This window comes from Pholis gunnellus (genome assembly GCF_910591455.1).
Source record: "Pholis gunnellus genome assembly, chromosome: 20".
Classification (NCBI taxonomy): domain Eukaryota; kingdom Metazoa; phylum Chordata; class Actinopteri; order Perciformes; family Pholidae; genus Pholis; species Pholis gunnellus.
In genome coordinates, this window is record NC_136547.1 from 18,496,701 (window position 1) to 18,522,343 (window position 25,643).

Here is a 25,643-nt window from a genome sequence, read left to right on the forward strand (position 1 = left end):
GCCGCTTTAATGAGACCATATGAAATACTTCAACGCAATTCCTTTGCCTCCAATTAAAGAAGAGTATGTTGGTATGAATAAATTCAAACCAGCTGTAAAGATGGTCAGATATATTTATTAAATGTTTTTTTTTTTCACAGGCAAGATCCAATCAAGAGGATAAACCGAGAGCACATTGTGTTGTTTTTCTCTAAGAGCAGAATAAGAATTGTGTTGTGAATCCTGAGCAGAAGGCCTCTCATCCCCCGATAATCACAACAGAAAGAAAGCAAACGTGCTCGTGGAGGAGGAGGGGGGGGGGGTTTAATCCACTTATTTATTTGTATCTCATAAATCCATCTCTTCCTTTTTAAAATGGGGTGAACGCAGATTACAAATGAATCTTCTATACACAGCGTCTCCAGTAAAGGGGCGTTCTGTACGGTGTAGTTGGTGTTTACAGTGTCTCTACACGCGATATGTTAGTGTGGATGCGCTTCAGGTGGCCTAGAACCCCGCGGTCAGCACAGAGGTGAGTTCCGGACTGAAATGATGAAGAGGAGCGTGAATCAGCTTTGAGAAGAACACACCCGCGTTTACCGGCTGCGACGAAGGCAACCCCGAAACATCCCGTCTGTTTCTGATCAGAACGAAAAGGCATCACAGATCTCCCATCAATTGAGCGGTGGCTGTGTGATTTAATTATAATATTTAAGTACTTTATTTACTTTCATTATCTTTATACAATGAATATTCACATACACAGTTGATTTTTCTTTGATTACAGGTTTCTGTTCAAAAGGAAGCACAAAGTTATGCAGTGTTGACTCTTTAAAAGCTCCTTTTGCTACAGTAAATGGGTTTTTTTCTTCATACTGCCGTCCCGCCACAGGGACAGCTGGATACATGTTATTATATACATGACCGATCGCTCGAGTAATCACAAGCTTCCTCCTAGAAAAAGTCTGAAGCAGCTTGCTGCCGTTTGCAGTGGTCTGAAAAAAAACAACAAAACAACAACACAATGCTAGAGGAAACGGAGGAGAACGGCCGGGCCACGTTTAGACCACCGACCTAAAGAATAAGCACCAGATGTGATGTCCCCTGAAGCATTAAAAGGAAAGGACACGGGGAAGGTGAGGGGTGCAAAAATCAAAAAACGCACAACATGTAGCACTGCAATGCTGCGTCAAGACCCCCGAGCTCCTGCTGCTGAGGAGTCGCCCCGTGGAAGGGTTCCACACATTTTGGTCTGTGGCACGTCAGTGTGTCATTAACTCAATTCTTATTTGTATGTGGAAGGTTAGTTTTGATTTTTTTTGTTTTTCTTCTGCATCTCGACTGATTTACAGACTCGCGCGTCGTTATTAAACTAAGGCTCTCGTACCTCAGCACTACACCTGAGAGTGAGATTGAACGTGGGCCGAGTACACTGAACTCGGGGAGAGAGGCCTCACCGCTATGGCTTGAAGGTTATTTTGTTTCTGTTGACTGCACAGCCAAATAGCAGATACACACACTGCATGTGACACAATTGTTGTTTTCTAACGATACATCACAGGTGGATGACCCGGTTAATGCTTAGACCCATCAACCCCTAAATGTGTTTTAATGCTTATTGTGTTGGCCAGTTTCCACTCCACTGACTCCATGCAATATTTATATATAGATGTTGCTTTCAAGACATGACATTTGATACGTTGGGGGTTTTTTTTTTTAGTCCAGTGCCCATCTCCTTTATGACCACTCACCCAAAAAGAAAATACAAACAAACATGGAACTTTGAAGGACATTTACTGCCATTTTGCAACAATGCTGGGATCTGTACGCCTCCGAGGCTTCTGTTGTAATTATCATGGTTGGTAATAAGTGAGAAGCAGCTGCTTTCAGTACATTTACAAATGAACTTTCACGTGAACGGGGATGTCTTTTTGACCTTATTATTTATATATATATATATATATATATATATATATATATATATATAACTGAGGGATTTAAATAAATGTGATCTTTATGTTATCAAATAAGCATCATCACGCCTGTTGTTCTGTAAACCACGGCGGCTTCATCGTAAACTTCACGGCCCGAGCTTGAAATTCAGAAAGGCAAAAGAGAATCAGCTGAGGACACAGAGTCTGTACTTTGTGTCTTATGTTGTGGCTACAAACTTTAAATGAAAACTGCGAGTGCGTCATCCTGTGAGCTGCAGTCATAGCGGCCTGGAACATGTCCAGTGTCCCCGGCTTAAACATCTGAACTATGAACCTCAGGCCCAACTGCCACCAACACAAACAATTCACACATTTCGTCTTTTTCTTGATTCCCCTTTTTGATCTCGTAGCCTTTCTCCGCGGACTTCGTGACTTCGTTTTCCTAACTCGCGCCGTTATTCACGGGGAGGATCCGACGATGCTTCTTACTCGGGGCTGTCCAGAGGTACGAGAGGGTTATTCCTCTGCTTCGGATCATCCTTTATGATGATAATGGTGAGACAGCTCATTAAGAGACAGAGCGTCGTCGTGTGTGTTTAGTATAGGTGGGGGGGTCGAGGGTGGTCACAGCAGTCTTCTCATCTTCAGAGGCAGCCATGCAAGCACGCAAAAATTGCAACAATTACTATGAGTCCAACGGGGGGGAATAAAAAAAATTCAGGCACCAGACCCCAAAACTACTCTTGCCATTTAGTAGCTCTATAGAACTAGAGCCTTAAAAGAAGATCGCGCTTTTAACTATAAAATCCTTTCAAAAACACTTTCAGTCTCTTTTAAAAAGCCAGTCAGCAGTGGGGAGGACATTAAAAAAATATCCATGAGTTCTGTTTTAAACAGAGGAGCAAAAATGCTGAAATGCTTGCATATTTCATGATGGGGCATCATATAATATTTAAGGGCTGGGGAAACAGGATTGCGGCAAAAAACGATGCTGCAAATTAAGATTTGGTTTAAAATGACAAAATAGCTTATATACATTGGTGGTTATCTTGTGCAATTCTTTTTTTGTTGTTGTTTGTTTAACTTGGCTGAATAAACAGCGATGTGGGGAGGGAGAGAAAAACAAAGAGGAGTCCTTCGTCTATTCTTGGCCAAATCCTTCGGTTTCCTCGATGGCAAAGAGCAGCTTCTCTTTCAGCTGTTCGAAACTCTTGTAAGGAGGCAAGTCCAGGCGGTTGAAACTGAAACAAAACAAGGACGAAAGATCAGTGTAAAGGCTTGGATACTTAATAAAACATGAATTAGTTATAAAACAGTGTTCCTATACACAATGTTTTTTGCTTGTAATGTGATAGAAACTATGAAATAAAACGTAACAAAGCAGCATCTCTATCTGTTTCAAATCCCAAACAATCCCAGTTAACTTAATACCTGCGAGTGATGTACGGAACAACATCTAATCACACTATTTGAGGGAGGAATGAATCCCAGGAATCAGAGGAAGAGCACTCCACTCACCACGTGTGGCTCCGAGGAAGCCATGTGTCCTTCCCCACCTTCTCAATGCAGAACTTCTGGGGCCCGTTACTTCCTGCAATACAAAAGATAAAGGAGTGAGGACATTGTGTATCCATAGCTCTGGGTTTCTGAATGGTTATTTCGTAAACGTGTTGCTCTTTGTGTCTCTCTCTGTCACTGACCCATGAGTTCAGCAAAGCCGCCCAGAGGAAGCCTGCAGGTTCCAGTGACAAACTGCATGAGCCGCAGTCGCACTTCGTTGTCCACTTCTTTCACCAGCTGCAAGGGACGAAGTTACAACACACAACACACACACACTCGTCAATGACCACACACTACGGACTCGACAGGCTGCTAACCATCGGATGATGCGACACATTTGAATGAATCATTGAAAAGGAGTAACGTGAACTCCAGAGAAATGTCATCTGTAAGGTTTGCCGTGCTGTGTCAGTAACACCACAGATGTCAGCTCGCACGGCAGCCGATTCCTCACGAGAATCACAGGATCACATATCGCCCGAAAATCCTTCTCGTCAGGCGTGTGTGTGTGTGTGTGTGTGTGTGAGACTGTACCTGCCAGAACCAGATGATTTGTTTGCTGTTTCTTGTATAGTGGCGGTACACCGTGTTCCTCTGCCAGTCCTGAAGGTCTACCTCCTGCATCCCACAGAGCATCACCTGCATCGAACACACACACAAGTAAATAAATGACCAATAGAACTATTAATTCATTCATTATTAGAAGTCGAGAGAATTCTCACACAAAAGAATGATTTTCTACACACATCCACATTATTCCATCGTATTTAAGTAATGATTAAAGCTCTGAGGAGTCGGGTAGGCGATCGGAAACACACACTAGAAACATGACACCACAGGTCACGAACAGCACCCAACCGGACGGAGCTTGTTGCGGCACTGCGGGCGTCAGACTACGCTGCTCACCTCGAGCTCCTTCTCATCAAAGTACTGGAGCCACTGAAGTGGGACCACCTCGTTGAAGCCGTCCAGGAACGCTTTGGTCTGACCTTCCACCCCGCGGGAGAACCTCCACTCTGCCATCAGACTACAAGCACGGCACAAATGTACTTTGTAAGTTCATAAATATCTCTCTCTCTATATATATAGAAAGATACAGTTAGCATTATGATGAAACAGTAGTTATACTGAACCTGATATACTCCTCCTTGTTCTCCTCAGTGACCAGAACGTTGGTGCCATCAAGTTTCAGGTCGTGAGAAGTGATCTTCCCCAGGATCTCCATGTCCACTGAGAAGTACATCTCCAGACCACACTCTTCAATGTTGTTGTCCCTGAGGACAGATGAGATCGCGTTGCTGCCACAGCATAACCGAGGGTGACCCAAACTACCATCTCAACCTTTCCACCCCTAAAAGCATAAAGTCTGGCTGTCTTATTAAAGTCAGAGTCTCCATCTTTGTTCCTAACTGTCCTTGCGTCTTGTGACGTCGTCACACTGCTTCCTCCCTTTGTAGCATCTCGTGTCTTCTCCCTCTGTGGGAATAGTTATTCTTTAAATGCTGTGTGTGTGTGTGTGTGTGTAGTCTCTTTCCGTTTCTCGGTGGTACGGACGTCTTTGTGGTTGAGGTCCCAACGTTATCTTGATCAACGGTCCTCACTCCAAACACTTAATCTTTACTGAGCGATACATGTTATGTTCTTTCTTTCTTGGTCCGCACCAAAGAAAATTATAGATTGTAGTTCATCACACATAGCTCAGGAAGAATTAACTTTGATACGTATTAGTTGAAACTGCGACCTTGAGCCCTGTGTTGATTCATTTAAGAATGCACAAAGTTACTCTTTTATTGAAAACTCCACTGGGAGTAAAGTGCTGTGATATCAAAGGGTAACTAAGCTATTTTCAACCTTGACCCTATTTCCCCATTTTTTGTGTCAAAGTGACCGATGGGGAGTAATCGGGAGCCGCGACAGAAGGACACTTCTCCTTGATTGAGCAAGATTTTTACCAATGTCAGAATTTATAATAATCTGTCATGGCAAAAAAAAACTTTTACGATGCCCGCTTGCCCCAAAGGATTACATTGCAGCCCGTTTAGCGGCAGCCGTTCATGGGGCTCTCCCTCAATACTGGACCAATATTAGAACTTGTTGTTCCTCTTTCAGAGCTTAAATTTTCCCGTCATGCTCTCTACCGTCAAAGAGAATACACGTCTAAAATCTGAAGGCTGTGCCGACCAAAAGACACAAATTACCTTATCCATATCAGCGAGTTGTAGAACTCTGGGTCGATGGACTCCAGGTCTTTGAGTATCAGCTTCTTGTTCAGCATGCGTTTGTAGAAAGGCAGAGAGAAGCCTGTGTCGATAAACTTGCCGTGGAAAAGCGCCTGTAGCAAGAGATAAATAAAAAAGAGATTTATTCAATCACGTTAACATTATAAATTCATGTTTGACATGGTTACGTCGGTTGCGTAGGTGTTGGCGTGATCGGGATGGTTTTGCGGGGGGGGGGCAGCATGTGGACTTGCCATTGCAATGAAGCGGCCTATGAAGCAGAAGTAGGAGAGGTGGTCCGGGTTGATAGCAGAGGCCGGGTTGATCTGCAGACAGTAGTTGCTCTTGCCGGCATACTCGAACAGACAGTACATGGGGTTCAGCACTTCATGGGACAACAAGAAGAACCATTCTCTGCAAAAATCACGAGAGGAGAGACGGAGACAAGAGAGTGTAGGTGGAGGAATGAGTAAGAATAGAAATGGGAAGCGAAATTAAGTAAGGAAATTAGAGAAGAAAGAAGGGGGGAGGGGGGACAACAGTTTTACATGATTAATTACTGCTTACATTTCAGAAGAAGCTTGTTTCAGTTGACATTATACTCTATTGTCTATATTACCGGGCTAAGCCACCGTAGTCTAGACCCTCCTCGCCTCTGAAGATAACGTAGAGTCTCCTCCTCAAGTCGTATGGCTTCAGGGCCATAATCTAAATAAAACAGAGAAAACACACACATCAGCAAATGACAAAGGACAGTCGGCATACATTTATTGACTGTAGAGCTGAAATAAACCATGTATGTAAGCTGTGATGCATCGCATTACTGTATGTGCTGAATAACATTGGTTTAAACTGGAACCGGACCGCGGTAGAACATTTTTCTTACTTGCTGGAAAGAGTCTTCAAACAACGTCTGTCTGGAGACGGTGATCTTCACATGGCTAGGGAGAGCATTGGACTGAGCAAACAAGGGGAAAACATGAATGCATCCGGGACGGAAAAAATAAGATAAAGACGAGTAACTGAAAGCGAAATATAGAGTTATGGAGTAAGAAACACTTACCTGGCACAAGTAGCGGAAATGGGCGAGCTTCCATCGAAAGCTGCGCTCATAGGCGATCTGAGGGCCTTTGGTGCTGAGAAGAACAAAGAAACAATACATGTGAAATATGCTCTAGTAGGGTACCAACAACTTATTATTTAGAAATAGTTTCTGGCTTTTCGGAGTCAATTCATCAAATTCCCTGAACGTCCCTGCGTGAAACAGAACCGTTGAAATTAAATACCAGTGAGAACCATTCTTTTTCTGAATCTTCTTTGAATTTCATGAGCTTTATGCGATTTTAAAGCAAAAAAAGCTGGTCCTTGTAAAGTGTTCTCAATGCACAAGTTCCCATAGCTGCGGCTCTTCTGATTACTGGCTTTCTATAACATAAGTCCCATCGGCTGCGAGATCACATAAAGTTTTTTAAAACGTGTTCTTACACGGAGGACTTTCCGGTGCGGGGATCGCTGAAAGTGGTGGTTCGGGTGTTGTGGTCCACAAAGTAGCGAACTCCTTCCCTTGTGTACCGGATCTCCCAACCTTCAGGGAGAGGATCTTCATTCTGTAACCTGCACACACACACACACACACACACACACACACACACACACACACACACACACACACACACACACACACACACACACACACACACACACACACACACACACACACACACACACACACACACACACAGTAACACTTTGTCAATAGTTCCTTAAAAGTGAATGCGGGCGTAAAACAATGCAATGGATTGATGAACAAGTTTGATATTTTAATGGTACTTCAGTATATGATGTATTGCCTTAAATATAAGACAATATTTTGGGGGGTCATTTCATATTTTGAGAATTTTCATAATGGGCCAACTTTTATAAGCTTTACAACATGTAAAGACCGAACTGCAACATCTTACGCACGATCAGACAGCGTTTCTTAAGCAACCACTGAATGAGTGCTAACGCTAGCTTAACACAAACCAAGAACTGTACGCTGCCTAATAGTTAATAGTATCGGTCAAATGAATTAACACTACTGACTCAAAATCTCAAGTGCCGCACTAATTTGCTTTCAGGCCTGCGGTTTCATTTTTGACGTCAGGCACTTCTCCACGGGAGGCACTCAGCAATGCAAACGAATGCACCAAATGCTGCTGACCTTGCAAGACAAGATGTAGCAGCTTCCAAACAAATTCAAGGTTAATGGTGCTATAATAACTTATCGTGGTAAAAAGAAATGAGTTCCATTTGCTTTAATGAAGATATGTTGTTCTTCTCCTGTAGATCATAACTTGTTGTATGTTGTGCTAGAAAAATACGACAATCGTTTGTTTTTTAAGAATGAGTTCCAAGCGGCTGACCACATCGGGACCTGTCGCTGGAGACGAGTCACCAGCAGAATGCCTCCAGCGATGCAACTCGGTGTGACCGGCCATTTAGACTATTGATTTAGGTCAAACGGTCAAATTGTTGCGCAGTGAAATTCACAGTTTATTGGATATTGATTTGGATATGCTTCTCATGAATGTTTTACCTCTGGAGAAACCAAAAGAACAATAGGAACTGTGAAAGGATTGTGGATTGTGCAAACAATCTGGAGCCCAACAGAGTTATGCGTATAGTGATGGATGTTGTGGATTAAATGTTACCGTGCGTCATGGTGGGTCACACGGTATTCTTGACATTCTGTTCAGATGTAATAACTATCATCACTCTTCTTGGCTTAATAGAAATTCATGGTATTAGTAAGATATATATATATAAAAATATCATAGAACTGGTCAACACTGGTCTAAGAAAACAAGGCCAGTAAAATCGCCGGTAAACCTCAGAGAGAACGATGCAATAACATGGCGGTGCGGGACAGAAAAAGCCCATCACCTTCCACATAAAGAATGATGATCGTTAAAAGAGCTCACCCTTGGGTTCGGGGGTCTTCCCACTGCGTCGTCTTGGTGTTATGGTTGACAAAGTACACTCGGTCATTGGAGTCCACACGTCTCTCTAAAGTTGATAAAAAACGCAGACGGGAATCAGTATCGGAATGGACAGAATGGACACTGGGCCCCAAACTGTGGCAACACATGTCAGATGAACAGCGAGCCGTGTTTGTGCTTTCGTATTAACACTCATTTTGGCATGGAAATAATACCGATACATTTCGGTGTTTTTCTTGTCAGCAAGAAGTGCAGATGTGATGTAGAACAGTACATACTGATGTGTGCAGTATTGAGAAGGAAAGAATGTGACCTCACCCCATCCAGGAGGGAGCGGGCCGAGAGGATCGTTCTCAGCCGACATCATGGACGCCTGAAGACGAGGGATGCACACATAGACTTCCATTTAAAAAACAAGAGGAACACACACATTTGGCAAAAAATATTCCTAATATGTATAAAAAAAATTTTTTAAAAAGACCCCACGATGAGAGTTGGGGAAATGAGAGAAATTCCAAATAGAAACAAGTTTTGCTGTGTTGCTGGCAAGAAGGCCTCTGTGCTTGGTTACTGCTCTATACTTCCCAGCTGTCTATTGATTTGTGCTGTAAGCTTATCATCATCAGTGAAGATGACATCACTGCTGAGATCAAAGACTTAAGAGAGGGACTCTCCCCAAGATAAACCTGATTAGGGCCGAGGCTGGGTGGGGTGGTTCTCCCCTTTAGGCTGCATGAGTTGCTGTGTACTGATGAATGGGAAAAAATGAATTTTCTTTGATTTACTCTACAATTCTCTTTACAATGAGGCCAATCATTTTCTAAGAACTCTGTAGTGTTTTGGATATCTGAGCTCTTTTCACCACCTTCAATGCAGTCACTGGTTTCCATTCATTTCACGATGGTATGAAAATCAACTGGTAGTGAGTTGGGCATAACAATAAGCTTCATTTCTGCTTTCACTGCTGTCAAAGTTGTAATGCAGTCTTAAGTAGGTAAAGGCAAAGTCTGCACTGCGTCATGGACAGAAATGAACAGAAAACCAATTACTGACATCTGAATAAAAACATTGAAAAGTTGAAAACACTCGTCAGTAACTATATCAAATATATGTGATTTGTCATTAAAGATATTCAAACATCTGGTCCTTTTAAATCGGCGCCTTTAAATGCTCTAAAAAGACAACGGAGCCATTTCAGAGCTCTCGATCAGTCTGGTCGCAGGAGATTTTATTTGGGTTGCAAAATAAATGTGCAGAATTTCCACCATAGTCTATTATTATATATATATATATATATATATATATATATATATATATATCTGCAACGCTCTTGCTACAGATGAGAGAAAAAAAACAAGAGCCAGTTAAGATGTTCAGCAAGGTTCATTTACACACAAACGTGCTCTTCTCACAGTTTATAGATAAGGCCTGTTGGGCCGCGATGGGTTGTCGTATTTAAAAAGTGGGTCGCCAGATAAAAGAGTCTGGGAACACTGCTATAGATAATAGCAAGAGTACAATACGTCCAATATCTGAACCAGTCTCGACTTCAAACAAAAGGCAAAGAGGTTTCTGACATCACAGATCAACAGAAGCTAAATCATCTTCAAAGAATTCCACAGTACAACCAAAACTAAAAAGTTAGAATGTTGACAAACTGAATTAGTAGGCAGGAAAATGCAACGAAAACCTTTTGTAAGTGGGTTAGGAGAACAGGAGGGCGGAGGACGGGTGGAGGTGGGACTGGACTTACAGAGTAGAGGTATCGCTGGTTAAACTGGTGCATAGCTCCCTGCAGCTGGCTGCGCTGGCTCTGCCACTGCTCAAAGTTGCGGACCGATTCCATAGTGGGACGCTGCCATGTGGTGGTGCGGGTGTTGTGGTCCACGTAATAGATCCTGCCCCGGTCATCCACTCTACGCTCCCAACTGGCAGAGTGACAGAGATACGGTACAAGTTAATGAATGAGCCAGCCTGGAACAAAGTACACTTCCCCATATTCTTAGAAAGATATATATATATATGCACAAATTAACCCGATGGAGTTACAGATTCCATGTCGGAGACGCGGTGAAGACGGATAGCAAGCAGGAGAGAGACACTCACCCTGGTGGTAGCGGCTGTGGTCTTTCCCAGGTGGTAGTTCTGGTGTTGTGGTCTACATAATACGTTCTGCCATGCGGGTCTTTACGCTGTTCCCACCTGAAAAGACAATGAACAACAATTTGCAGGGTGAAAACAAAATGAGGCTGTAAAACAAGACAGCGATGGATATAAAAAGAGATGTTGCTACATTATGAAATATGAGTGTGTGCGTGTTTTAAGTGTTTGTTTGTTTTTTTACCCCGGCGGCAGAGGGTCTGAGGCTCCAGAGTTGGGGGCCTGCTGCCTGGGCTTGGCCCCATCTGTGGTTGCAGTTGCACTGCTACTACCGCTACCGCCGCCGCCGCCTCCTCCTGAAGCATTCGCTTCTTCTATTGCTGGGGGGGAGGAGGACGATGATGAGGAGGTTGTGATGGTCTGGCCCCCCTGTGCTGGGAGGGCAGACGTGGAGGAAGCAGCAGCAGCAGCAGCAGCAGCAGCGCCATCAATAGGCTTAGCAGGAGAAGAGGAGGCTGGAGCCTGTGTGGAGGTCGGCAGGGTTGGAGGTGTGCTATCTGGTGCTGTGTCGGGGTCTGGCAGGGCGGCGTCTTGATTGCAGTCTTCATGGTCTTCTGCAGGGGGCAGCACGTCACCTGTTGTAGCGAGTGATGACCCAAGCGAGGCATCACAGGACTCCCCATTGACTGCAGGCAAGTCAGGGAAAGACAATGGTGGCGTTTAAATGCATGGACTAAATACTTCATCCATCCTTGGAACCTGTATACGTGCATCAACTTATATCTACTGGCTGATCAGCAAGTGTCTTTTATTTATCTCTGTACATACATTAAGGTAAAGCTATTTGTTGTCATTACCGCAAGAACAATTCTGAAGTCAACCAAACTAAAGCTCAAGCTCACCCGTCCTGCTCTCTGTGTCACCGTCTGAGGGTTGGTGGACTGGGGTGGAGTTGGGTGTGGCGTCTCCGTTGATGACGTGGCCGAGGGCGGGGCTGCCGGAGCTGGAAGGCTCCGGTTCATCCACACCATTGGAGACCGAACAGGAACTTGACCTCGGGCCCAAGTCTGTACCATTCACTGTGCTTTAAGCGAAAACACACAAGGAGTTCAAAATAGGTTGATCAAATCTGAATCTGGGTACACACACACACACACACACACACACACACACACACAATTAATTAATCCTTAGAAATTATATACCTATTTAGCACATACAATAAAATATGTTATTCAATAATTCACTTCTATTTAAGACTAAAGAATCATTACAGTTCCCCTCATTTGCAATCATGACGAGAAATACGCAGCGTTTAAAAAAATCAAAACAGAAGAGGACAATACTCGGTGAAAACAATTGCACACTAAGTGGTAAAGTGATTTATGGATGAAAAGATACAGGTGTTAATCACGCCTCTGTGCCAGAGAGGACAGACCGCCTGTGATACAGAATGATCAACCGAGTCGAGTGTGAAAGTGGAAGCAGCAGCATGTCTGTAGATTAGGGCATGTGAGCTAAGTGTGTGCGGGTGCCAGTGAAGCTGCTGGGCCTGATAACTTCCCTGGTTGTGTTTAATGATGTCATCACTGACATTTTCCAACACATCACAGTCTCAAGAGAGTGTTCCCACCTGCTTCAAGACAACCACCATCGTCCCTGTACCAAAGGATTCTGCAGGGTCCAGTCTCAATGACTACCAGCCTGTGGCTCTCATCCACATTCTGATGAAGTGGTTTGACAACACACATATAAAACAACATCCCAGCCAGCCTGGTTTGTCTCCACTGGCCTCCACCATCTTGAAAATAACAACACCCACATCAGAACGTGGTTGGTTGATTTCAGCTCAGCCTTCAACACCATCTCCCCCATGGAACTGATTGGTAAACTGAGCATTATGGGCTTGAGTACCTCACTCTGTAGCTGGCTATTAAGACTTCCTCACAAACCCCGGGCAGTTCAGATCTGCAGCCACACCCCCTGCACTCTAGTGGTGAACATTAGAGCCCCCCCCAGGGCATGCAGATGAAACCTACCGTCATGGGCCAGATTACAAACAACGATTAGACATCATATAGAGTGAAAATCAACAATCTTGCCGAGTGGTGCTCTGAGAGCGAACTACTGCTCAACGTCAGTAAAACCAAGGAGCTGATTGTTGATTTTAGAAAAAAAGAAGAGGCTCAGACATACACCCAGTCTACATCGATGGAGCTGAGGTGGAGCAAGTGAACAGTTTTAAGGTCTTCGGAATCAACGTCACAAACAACAACCTGACACGGGCATCACACATCCTGACTGGTAACATTACAAACTGGCAAGGGATGCAGCACAGGAAAGGAGGGCTCTACATCAGGGGATTAGAACAACTCAACATCATTGGTACCCATCTACCGAACATCAGTGATATTGGTGACTAGAGGTGCCTGTGAAGAGCCCAAAAGGCTTTTAAAAAAGACAATACCCACCCCAGCCACAGCCTGTTCACCCTGCTGCCGTCTGGCAAGCGTTACAGAAGTATCAGCTGCCGAACCACCAGAAAAGCTTATTTCCTCAGGCTGTGAGACTGTGAAATTCATCCTCCACACAAAATACATTTTTTTTTGCTTTTTGCGTGTTTTCTTACGAAGCAGAATGGGACTGCATATAAAACTTTGTCACCCTCGTAACTTTAAAAGGCTTGAGACACAGTCCCAAAGGCTTGAGACATTGGGACTATTGTCTTGTCAGGGCAAGGACAGGACATAATAGGAGTGTACAGTGATGTAACAGGGACACAGCTGAAGAGGCCTTTTTATGAGCTGGAGTTCAGACGGTGCCACAGACGTGCCCACAATAAGACCAATATAAAATCTGCCATATGACTCAAGTCCAGGCTTTGTCTCGGGCAAGAGGTGGGTTCGTAACCGGCGATAAGGAAAACGGCAGACCAGCAAGCTAGCAAACCGAGAAGAAAAAGTCAGAACGGGTCATAAGTATGGACAACTCCGATGAATGTCGATTGTACTTCTCAGCATATCCGCACATCATAAAAGCCCTTACTATACACAATAAGACACATAGCACAGAAAGTGATGCCAACTCATTTCCCACCATATCTGCCACATTAAATATCATTTTCACTATAGAGCCCGGCAGAGGCTGACAACCCTTCCAGCAAAGAGTTATCTGTTCATTTGCATCTATTAAATATAATATAATATTTTCATCAATATACTGATGTTTCAATATATTTAGGTTAACTACGTCAAAGACTCTCTGTTTTAGTGTTACGATCTGATGCACAGAGAAAAATTAGGTCCAAAGACAAAACGGACGAGCAATTACTGAAACTATTTCAGTTGGAACACACGCAGTTAAAACCAAATACAACATTGTACTGATGTATCCAGCATGAGGGCCAGGTCGGAATCAAATGTTTTGACCGGCTATGAGCAAAAAATAATTAAAAAGGAGGAAGGAAGGTTGAGAGGAGAAGAGAGGCGACGGAGTGAAGGCTGCCAGTTGACAAGCCGAGCGTAACAGTGACTTACGACCATAAAAGGACAGCGAGTAAAGAGACAAGAAGGGCAGAGGGGTCCCCCGGGATTCGTCTCCCAGTTAAATAGATTACTTAGCTCCGCTTTTATAAGCTGCAAGTCACATTTAGGGGGAAGAAGCAGGGAGGCAAAGGCCGAGTTCAGGGTGAAACTGCACCAAATCAACACTAAACAATGCATGGAGAAATTCACACCTTCCCTGGTATTTACTAGAGCTAATTTGTTAAAAAGTGAATATGCGTACATGTTATTTTAATTGTTTTAATTGCTTTCATGAACACACGTTTTAAGATTTCATTACTTCGGTAACAATGACGAGGGAAAATGTCTCGTCGCCACAAATCTATCTGGCTAAGTACTCGTATATTTGGGGTACTTCCAAGGGAGGGGAAACACTACCAAGTGTGAAATATACCGCTGCTGGTGTCTTGCAGTCCTCTCAGGAACTGCAATGCAGAGAGGAGCCAGGCAGCCACAACCTACTAAACCCCCCCCACCAACCTCCCGTCTGTTGTAGTGGCTTTTCCAAAAAAAAAAAAAAAAAAACATTTAACCTGACTGAAGGGCACTTTTGCTGTGTGACAAATAATAAAAGACTTAAGAGCGGGCAGCACTCGCACTTGAAGCAGGAGAAGGGCAAAGTCAAGGTTGAGGAAAAGCAAGACAGACGAGACACAGACCAAATACGCCTGCATGTGTTCGCACATTGTGGGGAAACCATGCTAGCACATAACTCTTTGCAGCCTGTTAGCATTCCTTGGTTTCAAGGAGTTGTTTCTAAACCAAGCCAACAACCATATAAGGACAAGTGAAGTAGACAGAATCTTCCTCATGGCGCAAAAATGCTGGTTCCTTTCGTTAACTTACCTGTTAGCAGCCCTTGAGGAAGAAGATGATGAGTCTCCATTCTCATGGATGGCATCGCCATTCTGTTGGACTTCTAGTGTGGATTGGGGGAAAACAATTTTAGCGTACAGATATTATGTGCAAGCGTGTATTTACTACATTTCTTAAAAGAAGAATCGGTAAGCGCTGGATTGTACAAGGATTAGGTGATAGTGTACCAGTATTTTCCTGGCATATTTCTCCCCCCTTTGCTTCATTGTTAATCGTCATTCACCAGTACACACGATAGTTCAAATTGGCAACCCCCTGTGTCACCCACCCCCTAACGTATATATACTCAGCTCACTGGTGCCATTTGCTGCATTGCCGTTGGTGAGCGGTGCCAGTTCTTCCTGGACGGAGAGAGTCAGGCCATCTAGGAAGACAGTCAGCTCCCCTGCGGGAACCAGAGCTCCCTTGTGCTCCACGCTCAGTTTCAGCACCTCCTTCACATTCTCCACTGTAGAGGCAAAACAGGGACCGTGTGGGAGGAGGCATTACAATAAGAGTCTCATCAAGAAGAGCATGAAGCAAACCAATTTCAGAATGAATAGTACTTCATGCGTCTACTGTTCTCTGGAACTGTAGTAACTGTGCCATCAGCTGTGTTTGTTAAATAAGGAACACACCCCACCCCGGACCTCGTATTATAATATGGTTCTGTATTTTAACAAATCATACATTTCCTGTCATGCCTCGCCAAGGCTTGAATGAGGTCCAGCGTGGCTTTGCCCATCAGAGCGTCTGCCTTCAGGGTGTTGTGACTCCATACTTTGAAATCCACCTGTGTGTACGGTGTTACATTCCTAAAAAAAAAAGGGTCAGGAAGACACAAACAAACAAACGCATAACACAAGTAATTATTATTACATTTAACATAAAGCACGCAGATTTACATCATTGCAAGAAGGACAGTCAAATGATATGCGATTAGCGCCAGTCGTATCTTTAAGTTACAGGGTGGATTCACTGAGCACAAACAAAGGCTATGTTTGGAACCAGTTAAAACATTTTAATGTGGAGAGGAAAGAGGCAGACATGGTGATATATGTCCATTTAACACATAAAATCCCCATTCACAACCTCAGCATCTACTTTCAGTATCGGCTCCTCCTCAGAAAAGAGAAACAACAAATTATTATTTAGACGCTTCTCATTCTGATCATCCTCAAAATCCTCGCTGCAGGCTTAGCGACTGATGTACTCGGCTCACATAAACGCGGCTTCGCTTGAGTTTTCGGTGCTTACACAAAATGAACGCCACACAACAGCACAGTCATTGTATTCACAGTTGAGCACATCAGCCTAAAGAGAAATATCTAGGATCACAGCCAGGACGCCATATGCAGGATTCATAACCCACGGACAGCACCGCTCTTGTCTTCTTCGCAATAATTACCCAATCAGGAAAATTAGTATTTGCGATGACATGTCTCTGGCATTTAGCAGGGCTGTTCTGAAGCCAGAGCTGTACACATCTCAAATGAGACAAAAGCCCCTGTGTGTTGTCGTACAGCATTTGTTTCCATTGTCCTTGTTCGAATAATTATCAGATGAACCAACGACCGCATGTTTGTTACGTAAGGTATACACTGTCAGACACATGGACCTCAAAGTTGTGCCCCAAAGCCAAGGGCAGAACTGTTGCTCGATCTTTCTCTCACGACTGCTTTTGATACGAGCATGTTGAAGGGACTCCCCTCATTAGAAGACCGACGTCTATTCTCATCTCAGAAATCTTCAAAGTCTGTCTGCCATTTCATCTTCTCTATATAATAAAGTTAATGAGTTGTCCCCTGACTTTATGAAGCACACATGCTAAGATGTACACATAGTACACAGACTGTCAGAGACACATAGGAGGCAAACTTACAGGGTGAGCCTCTCATCCCATTTAGGACTGGAGGAGCTGTGAGACTTTGTCGTGCGCCGCGACTCCCCCTCCGCTGTCACCTCCACATAAATGGCCGTCCCAAACAGGCTTTTCTTCCTCTTGATTTTGGCACAGGAAACTGGTGAGTACATGAACGGATTGATGAGGAGTTGTGTTTTTTTCTCCCCCTTTAACATTTCACATTTTTCAGCATAAAGTTGACACTGTTATTCAGAGTGAGCTCTTTGAGGGACGGGGTCCAGACCCCCGAGGCCACCCTGCCACGCCCCGTACATTATGGCCTCGTGTGCGTCGACTCACCAATGGCATGGAGCTGTGATGTTCCTCTGTGGTTATGGCTAGACTCGGCTCTAGAAGAGGCCGTGGCCATGTCATACACCACAGTGGGGAACCTTTAAAAAGAGGCAAATAAAGCAAACATCAAACACACAAGACACATAGCCAGTAAAAGCACAAATAAGAAACAGGTGAGCTTGTCATTTTTCCCATGTTATAATTCTGCATGTACATAATGCTGGAAACCCAATTCATACTCACAATTGGTGTGCGCTGCTATACCCTCTGGTTCAGCCCACTCTGTGTCCCATGGTTCCTCTGAAACAGAAAAGAGCTCATTTTTAGGACAAGGCTGAGCACAGCGGGTGTAAACTGCAGCAGTTCAAAGTGTGACCTCTGATTAAGACACCAACTGAGTACTTTGTATACGTCTCGTAACATAGAGCATAACTGTTGTGTTCCCCGGCATAGAGGAATAATTGGGTCAGTCTGTGAAAAGCCCCGGTTGCTTTGCTTTTTTCACTGTCACACTACAATAATAAAAGTCTTTAGATCTGGTGGTACATGCTAGCACAAATGCAACTTGCACTCAAAACAACTGACCATCATTCACATCTACAACTGTACGATTCTTGTTTCAGCAGTGGTCAACCACAACACGACTCCTCCGCTCACAGCAATAAACCGACTTCTTCCACATTTGCTGTGATTACGTTCTACTGTGTAACTAACTACTGTCTTTTGTAAAAGTAAACTACACTTGTGAGCAGAAGTTTCAGTCACTATGCACCATGTGTTGTCACATGTACTTCAATCTGTAAAGGTGGTGGCAGTTTTACGTGATGATTTGAAGTTTACTTCACAGTAAAAGTCTCTGATCTGGATGAGATCAAACAGGAAATGGACGCCGTCATATTAACACATTGCAAGAAACACAAGGCTCCGGATCAACTTTTCCACAGGAAGCACTGGTGCCACTAACTTTTTCAGTTGATCACACCAGCGCATGATTTCACTTTTGTTTTTGAACAGCATAACATTGATCAATGACCTTGCATGCTGATGAATAGACGTCTTCATTTGCATTCCGTGCCTGTACTTTCATCATCAGAAGTTCTACGTGCGTTGCTAAATACATGTGCATAACGTGCTGTGCATCGCTACGTACATGCGTGTGGCGTTAAAGTGTCCGGAATTAATTATAACCTACGTCTTAGGGCCCTACTACGTCACCGCTACGTCATTTTCTCTAGAGTGTCTGAATTGTCATTCAAATTTGTGGATTGAATTTAAGATAACTTACTTTACTTTCCCACAATGCAATGTAATAAATGAATACCTCATGCTGACTGCAATATTAAAACTACACCACAATGCAATGCAAATGTCTGTCACCTAGTGACAGTAGTAGTATGCTAGAGGAAGGAAAACAATGTATTATTAGTGTCTGACTTCACGTCATGTATTTAAAGCGTGTAATAGTGTGCAAATTTCATAATTGTAGAAGATATCTTATTGAGCATCACAAGGGTAACAATGTCACATCAATTGGGGTAATACATACGCGTTGTCCCCTGTAGTGCTAAGCAAATTAAAGCTAAAAACAAATGAATCATCAGATCATCAACAAAGTCCCCCTAAATGTTGACTGTCATCCATGTTAACAATGACAGTATGGATAGAATGATTAAACTACATTATACTATACTTTTATCATTATCATACAGCAAAATCTTGCTTTAACATTAGTATCAAACTACATAATGCATGTTATGATTCATAAAATGTGCAATTAGTAAATTAAGCCTTCTATATCATTATAATTGATCTCAAGACGGATTCAAATCAACCCTGAATGTGTCTTTCTTGTGGAATTGTCGAACTCCCTTTTGTCAGCAGTGACGCAACATTATCCTGATCACCACGTTCAGGCATGCTACACTTCTCCACGGCAACCAGGAGAACAAATCAAGACAACAAGATGAAGACAACATGCCCATTATAGGTCCACGCTCCAGACGTCACCACGTCCACTGCTTCCTGATCTTGTACCACGGTTCTAATTAGGACCAAGCGCTTTTCGATATGAGTAAATCATCACAGCATCAGGTTGTCACATAGGCTGTGACAATTTGGAGCAGGCAGATTTTAAGCAGCTTAGGAGGGACTTAATTAAAAAAGTCAAGGTCAGTCCGTGCCTGAATGAACTGATCGATGTGCAGGCTACAGGGCAGATAGAGACGAAAAGAATCAGCAGCACGGTGCCAAGTAAAGATAGGTCTGCTATCTTACTACTGTCAGAGGTTTATACCAAGTGAGTTCACTGGTGATCTGCAGGTTAATCAGCAAGTCCAGCGCTCATCCGCCATCAAGGGTTTGAGAGCAAGGTGGATAAAACATGACAGTTAACTATAGTGTTTGTAGCGATTTGATAACAGCTATTAAATAAAACAAGTTGTGTTGTGGTAAATATAAATTGACTTTCTGACCCACTTACTTAGGTTCTCTAATTTCACACAGAAAACAATCTACACACAAACATGGACCCTCAGGCCCACATCTCTCACAAAGTTGCCTGCACTGGAATATATCTGTGTAGACCATGATGTCAGGGGGGATGTTTGCTTACATGAACAGGACTGAAGTCCCCCTTCAAGCACACTCAGCTCAACAAACTGGCCATAACCTCAGTAACAGAAAACAATACTAAGCCATAACACAGTCTAGTCTTGTTCAGTTGTCCTATTTAGCTCAAAATGAAAACAAACATTATCCATAAAGTACATTTATAATTTATTTTTCAATAACAGGAGGCAGGAGAAGCTGAATTTACACTTTTGATCAGTCCAATTAGACAACATAGGGTTTCACTGTGGTAGTTTACTGACCACCGGGCAGCCCAAATTGGTAATATTGCATTGTCTATCTTAAGTAATGAGACAGCTATTGCGCTTGCAATTTCCCTACATGCAGTAAACGCTGTTTAAACGCTAAGTGAATAGAAATCTTTAACCTAGTTCTGCTTTATCTCAACATCAATCGGGAGCTGACACACTAGCTTCATACAGTGACGGCAGTCTACAACTCCTACTTGCCCCACAGCTGCTTTTTTGCTTTTCAAAGGTCAGTGTGTGTGTGTGTGTGTGTGTGTGTGAGTGAGTGAGTGAGGGAGTGAACACAAACAAGTATATTCCAGAGCCAGCAAAAGCTGATTCTTAAGTGACAGCTTTCTGTGAGTAATTCCCTCCTATTGTATAATTATACAGTATGTGACAACCTGAGCTGTCAAACTACTGTTCATAGTCGAACGACAGCGGGACACTCACTAACGGTTCTGAAATACAATAGTCAAGACTGTAATGAAAACCTTCATCAGCCACTGAAACAAATAAAAGTCATGCTTGACCATTTCTCTCAGGGAATGGAAGACCATTGGGCCTAAATGTCAGTGATAGGGATCCCCATCAGGTATTAGCTGGGCCCAAGTTCATATCCTATGGCATATTGTGCACAAAATTCTGTGTCTTTGCCAATCATGGACTGTTTTGAGTGCGTTACTTGTGCACCACTGATATGTTTAAACAGTGTTGTATTAAACAGCAGTGTGCCTTATGGCCGGCCTAGGTTTAAGTCAGGTATTGTGCATAATCAAAGAAACACCTGCTAGACAACAAATGGTAACGCATTTAAAAGTTAAGCGGTAACCATTGTTGTTTTCCTTTTAGATAAAGTTCAGTAAACAATACTGTGGACATTGGATAATAAATCAGCAGATTGCTATCACTTTCAAACTACATTTAAACCATTAAGTTAAGCTAACAAAGCCTTGATGTTTCAAACACTGATCATCACACACAAACTCTGATATGGTTAACCAACGTTGGCTAACTTCTGATAATCTACTAACATGCTAACGCTAAATGAGAGTGATTTAACAGATACCTAATGGTCTTTGGACAGTAATCTATTACATCGGAGACAATGTTTGGTGATCTTATATTTGCCCCAGACATTTCCCATAGCGGCAACAGTATCTGTCAGATAAGGATGGCTAACGACGTGTAGCCATGTCGTAGCCACTAGCAGTAGTCTGCAACGAAAGCTAAAGTCAGCTAGCCAGCTATCAATAAGCTAACCAGCTAGCCACTGAAAAAGATCCCTGTTTTAGTGTTATTTGTTTGCGTTACAAGCTTACCGATAGCTGACTATCCCTCTAATTAACGTTGCGATATCTAATAGGCTTGCCAGGTGGATATATCCGCACATAATCTAAATATTCAGTGTTTGTTTAATCTTTAGCTGTACAACCTACAGTAAAGCAGACACTGCTACTTTAGCATGCTAACGTTACAAACTTAGCCAAGTTAGCTATTATCCAATTGCTGCCCGCTAGCTGGCTTACTAACGAATTTAGCGTTACTTAGCCGCTTTGCTAGTTGTCCGCCATCATTGAGCTAACGTTGGTCTAATACTTTGGTTGGATGTGGAAGACAGACTTTAAAATAATTCATTTTTGACATTACAATAAATTCATTCGTAGTGGGTTACAGTTACACAAGCAGCTGGCTTTTACCTCGTCCGTTGTTCCGCTCCTTTCCTACTCTCTGCGTCTATGCGGTTCTTACGTTACGGTTGTCGGTAAAATGCCCAACCGTATAGGCCCCAGTCTGCTACGGTTGTCTTGCCATCTCTGTGCAGAAGCCTGCTGAGCAGCAAAACACACGGTCGACAGGCGCGCCACCCCAAATATTGCTGTGTAATAACACGGGACACGAGAGTTGGCCCTCTGAGTCAACACTGTGGATATATGTATAATGTTGTTACTGTCATAGACAGTTAGACCAGACCGTATGTTACATTACTTTACCTTCTAAAAGCGTAATTTAAATATTCATATATGTCTTGTTTTTTACAGTACACAAACCAAGACAAGATTACTTGTCAAATTGAAGGCGAGCACATCATTCCTATATGTTATATGTATTCCAAATTATTTTTTTTAATATATATTTTTCATTTTTCATTCAATTCTTATACTGCGCACATTTTTACTGTGTTACTTACTTCTGCAGCAATGCTGCTCACCTTATCCTGTCGTACTTGTATATTTGTATGTATACACAGTAAACGTCATATACCAAACTGTGTGTCAGGAACTGTGTGTCAGGAACCAATACAAGTCAAAGGAATCACAGGATGATAAATTAAAGAAAACAAACGTTTCTATTACCCAAAAAAACGTTTTTTTGCACTTCTGGCCGCTGCTGGTGTAATTTGTAGGCTGAGGCATAGCTGCTCTTTTTGGGTACTCCAGAGGACGCTGTCGTGGTCTGCCATACTGTATGTCATGTTCATGATTCTAATCACATTCCACTGAGTGTAAATGCATCCAGGAATTTCTTTCACTATTTATATAGAAATATAGATTCATTGTCTGTCAATCAAAGGACATGGGTATGCAGCATTAGCATGGGTAACAACTGGAAATCAAACCCAACACAATAATAGTTATACTATTTGTTTCAGCTGAGCTGAGTGTGCTATTCATTTACTTTCAAGGCAGCAAACAGTAGACTATTTCATAAATTCCTGTTTTCCTATGGAATATTGGTCTTTGACAAAACAAAATGTCCATTCTCCATATCAACCCACTTTTCATCTAACCTCTACGACTCTTGACAGATATAGTTTGACTTCCTATATTCTAGCTCAAATCCATTTGAAATTGATTTTTCAAGCAGTGTCTTACAACATCAGAACAAGCAAGGTTTGTACAGGCGGAGCAGGCTGAAGAGTGAGTTTTAACTGTTGAGTGAATAATATAGATCAATAATGGTATTAAATCTGAGTAGATAGAGTATTATTGTTTTGTGTAGTAGGGCAGTAAAAATCGCTGGTGCAAAACCAAAGTGATGAAATCTGTCTTGTGTCAGATTCCAACGTGTGGATTTTTTTTTTACACTTCAATTATTAACTCTGCTCTAATATTCTTATATTACAAACACTGACAAGATGGCAGACATTATGACATATGATTGCAGGTGTTATTGACAATATTGCTAATTGCTGTATTCCATGGGGGAGTGATAGTGTTCAGGGCTCGGGTATTGAGCATGCTGGGTCACTGGCCATTGTTAATGTTATTAGGTAAGCATGTGTTTTTCCCAAGAAAGGCCATCCTGGACTTGAATCAATCACATGCATCTTTAAATTAGTGCTATGAACAGCTCAGCCCCTCCATACATTAGTTATGGAGGGGCTAGTGGTTCGTTAATATTACACTTAATACAATACATCAATTTGATCACATTTGAGACATAATGGGCCCTAAAGAATGCAGCCAGGTCTTACAAATCTTTTATTAGAATCAGAACCGTTTATTGCTTAAGTACGTTACACATACAAGGAATTTGACTTGGTGAATGGTGCATAACAATAAACAAAGAACACAGTGCAATAATCGAGACATCATTTAAAAATAGAAAACATATTAAAATGTACAATAAAATATGGTACACAATCAAACAGATAGCAGTACTTTAAAACAAGTACATTGTAAAATCATATTTACAATTGTGTGTCTGTTGCTGGTCCGTGTGTGTGTTACAAGGTTACAAGGTTCACTTATTTGTCATTTTACAACACAGGGTTGATCAATGAAATATAACTTGCACAACGCCCATATTAATGCTGAAGCCACACCAATCCGTCCGTTGATCTCACGCTCCATTTTACCTTCATGCTCCATTTGACCCTCACTCATGAAGACCCATACTTGAACTCCTTCACTTGGGGCAACAACTCACTCCCAACCCAGAGGGAGTATTTTTCCAGCAGAGAACCATGGCCTTAGACTTGGAGGCGCTGACTCCGATCCCAACCGCCTCCCACCCGACTGCAAAGTGCCCCAGTGCATGCTGAAGGTCACGGACTGAAGAAGCCAATAGGACCACATCATCTGCAAAAAGCGGAGAAGCTATTCTGAGGTCCCCAAACCAAACACTCTCCTCCTGGATTTGAGGTTCGACAATCTGTCAGAGTCCTTTCCAGCAACCTGGAATGGACGTACCATTGTGGGTTTGAAACTATTTATTCCCGGCCAATGCACTTAAGGGGACCGACTGATTCTAACGTCTTCCAGGCTATTGCCTAACAGAGTGGATGAGAAGTAACCATCAAATACACTATTTACTTGATAAAAAGTGTGTGTGCATACAGACCAGCAGAGGGCGCCAAAGTACATTCGTAAACACTCTGAACGCTCAACCTTAAGATTTGTTCAAAAACTCATATTTACAACTAGCATGTTTCAGATGCAAAAATTATTTATAAGCAAGAATGTAAAAGGTATAAACTCAACTCCAACTCATTTAGTAATGAAGATCATGCCAACTCATCTCACTACAGATGGTGGACATATAAACATGACCACCTCTACAATTTAATGCAATCCAACACAACAACCACGCAGTAAAGACTTTGTGGAAGTTATATTGTTCCGTTTGTCTTTTAGTACAACAGGTTAAGCTAACAAGCCAGGTACAAGGAGAGTTAAAAGAGGAGATGTCATATCATTAGGGTACAACACATACGCAGTCAAATCTGTACCATGAATATATTGAGTGTAGGCCCAAAAATAATTTTAAATGTAAGCCAATGTTAATCATGTGTGTGAGCCTCATAAGCCTGGTCTCACACACACCAACTGTGTGTATGTGTGACATGTGCATGTACATGATGTAACTAAGAGGCCAGAGTGCACAAAAAAGCATAGAAAAAGAGCTGGTTTATCAAAAAATAAAATTTCAGAGGGAGGCTCACCCCGGATGCCCCGGAGGTACGGCTTAAACCTGCAATGTTTATGTTAAACTTACTTGTATCACTCTGCTGGTCGGAAACCTTGGCATGTAACTTCTGCGTTGGCTTCATTTTGCAGCCCCGGAGATTGACGCTTGGCGTGAGTAGAGCCGGTCATTGTTTGGGGAGTTCACAATATGGGAGAGGGCCGGTTGGAGACATTTTATCGTGCGTCAAATGTTGCAAAACTAGAAGAAAACGAACATCCGAGGGGGAAGAAGAGGGGTCATTTATACAAGACTCTTGTGGAGAGACCTTTTGGGGAGACAAAGGGATGAGGGAACTACTGTCGGGAGGGTCTGACGCCGAAATGGTGAGACAAATTCAAGGAATTGCTAAGAGGGCAAATTACGAACCAGCCACGTCATTGCAGTGCAAGCCATGTCATGTCCCGCCTGGTTCTTTAGAAATCGTCA

The 25,643-nt window shown here is 42.8% G+C and overlaps 1 protein-coding gene across 1 annotated transcript; it reads right to left on the reverse strand.

The window, feature by feature from the left end:
* Positions 1-109: 109 nt before the first annotated feature.
* Positions 110-22,073, reverse strand: wwp1 (WW domain containing E3 ubiquitin protein ligase 1). Its single transcript, XM_079181776.1, has 25 exons — positions 21,944-22,073; positions 17,632-17,688; positions 17,395-17,486; positions 17,074-17,212; positions 15,882-16,006; positions 15,508-15,660; positions 15,183-15,255; positions 11,676-11,857; positions 11,018-11,459; positions 10,780-10,875; positions 10,427-10,601; positions 8,992-9,046; positions 8,656-8,740; positions 7,178-7,306; positions 6,756-6,828; positions 6,579-6,650; positions 6,312-6,400; positions 5,947-6,106; positions 5,672-5,805; positions 4,607-4,747; positions 4,380-4,500; positions 4,008-4,112; positions 3,614-3,710; positions 3,432-3,504; positions 110-3,154 (listed from the first exon to the last, which is right to left on the reverse strand). Exons 3-25 carry the CDS (start codon positions 17,462-17,464, stop codon positions 3,055-3,057), a joined length of 2,889 nt encoding a protein of 962 aa, XP_079037902.1. The 5' UTR covers positions 17,465-17,486; positions 17,632-17,688; positions 21,944-22,073; the 3' UTR covers positions 110-3,054.
* Positions 22,074-25,643: the final 3,570 nt, after the last annotated feature.

Bases quoted from the DNA above. Each gene is read 5' to 3' on its own strand.
- wwp1 (XM_079181776.1), bottom strand. From the start codon at position 17,464: ATGGCCACGGCCTCTTCTAGAGCCGAGTCTAGCCATAACCACAGAGGA. The intron at 10,602-10,779 runs GTGAGTGTCTCT...TCACTCTGCCAG, and splicing joins CCACAGCCGCTACCACCAGG to TTGGGAGCGTAGAGTGGATG. The intron at 6,401-6,578 runs GTAAGAAAAATG...TGTTTTATTTAG, and splicing joins TTGAAGACTCTTTCCAGCAA to ATTATGGCCCTGAAGCCATA.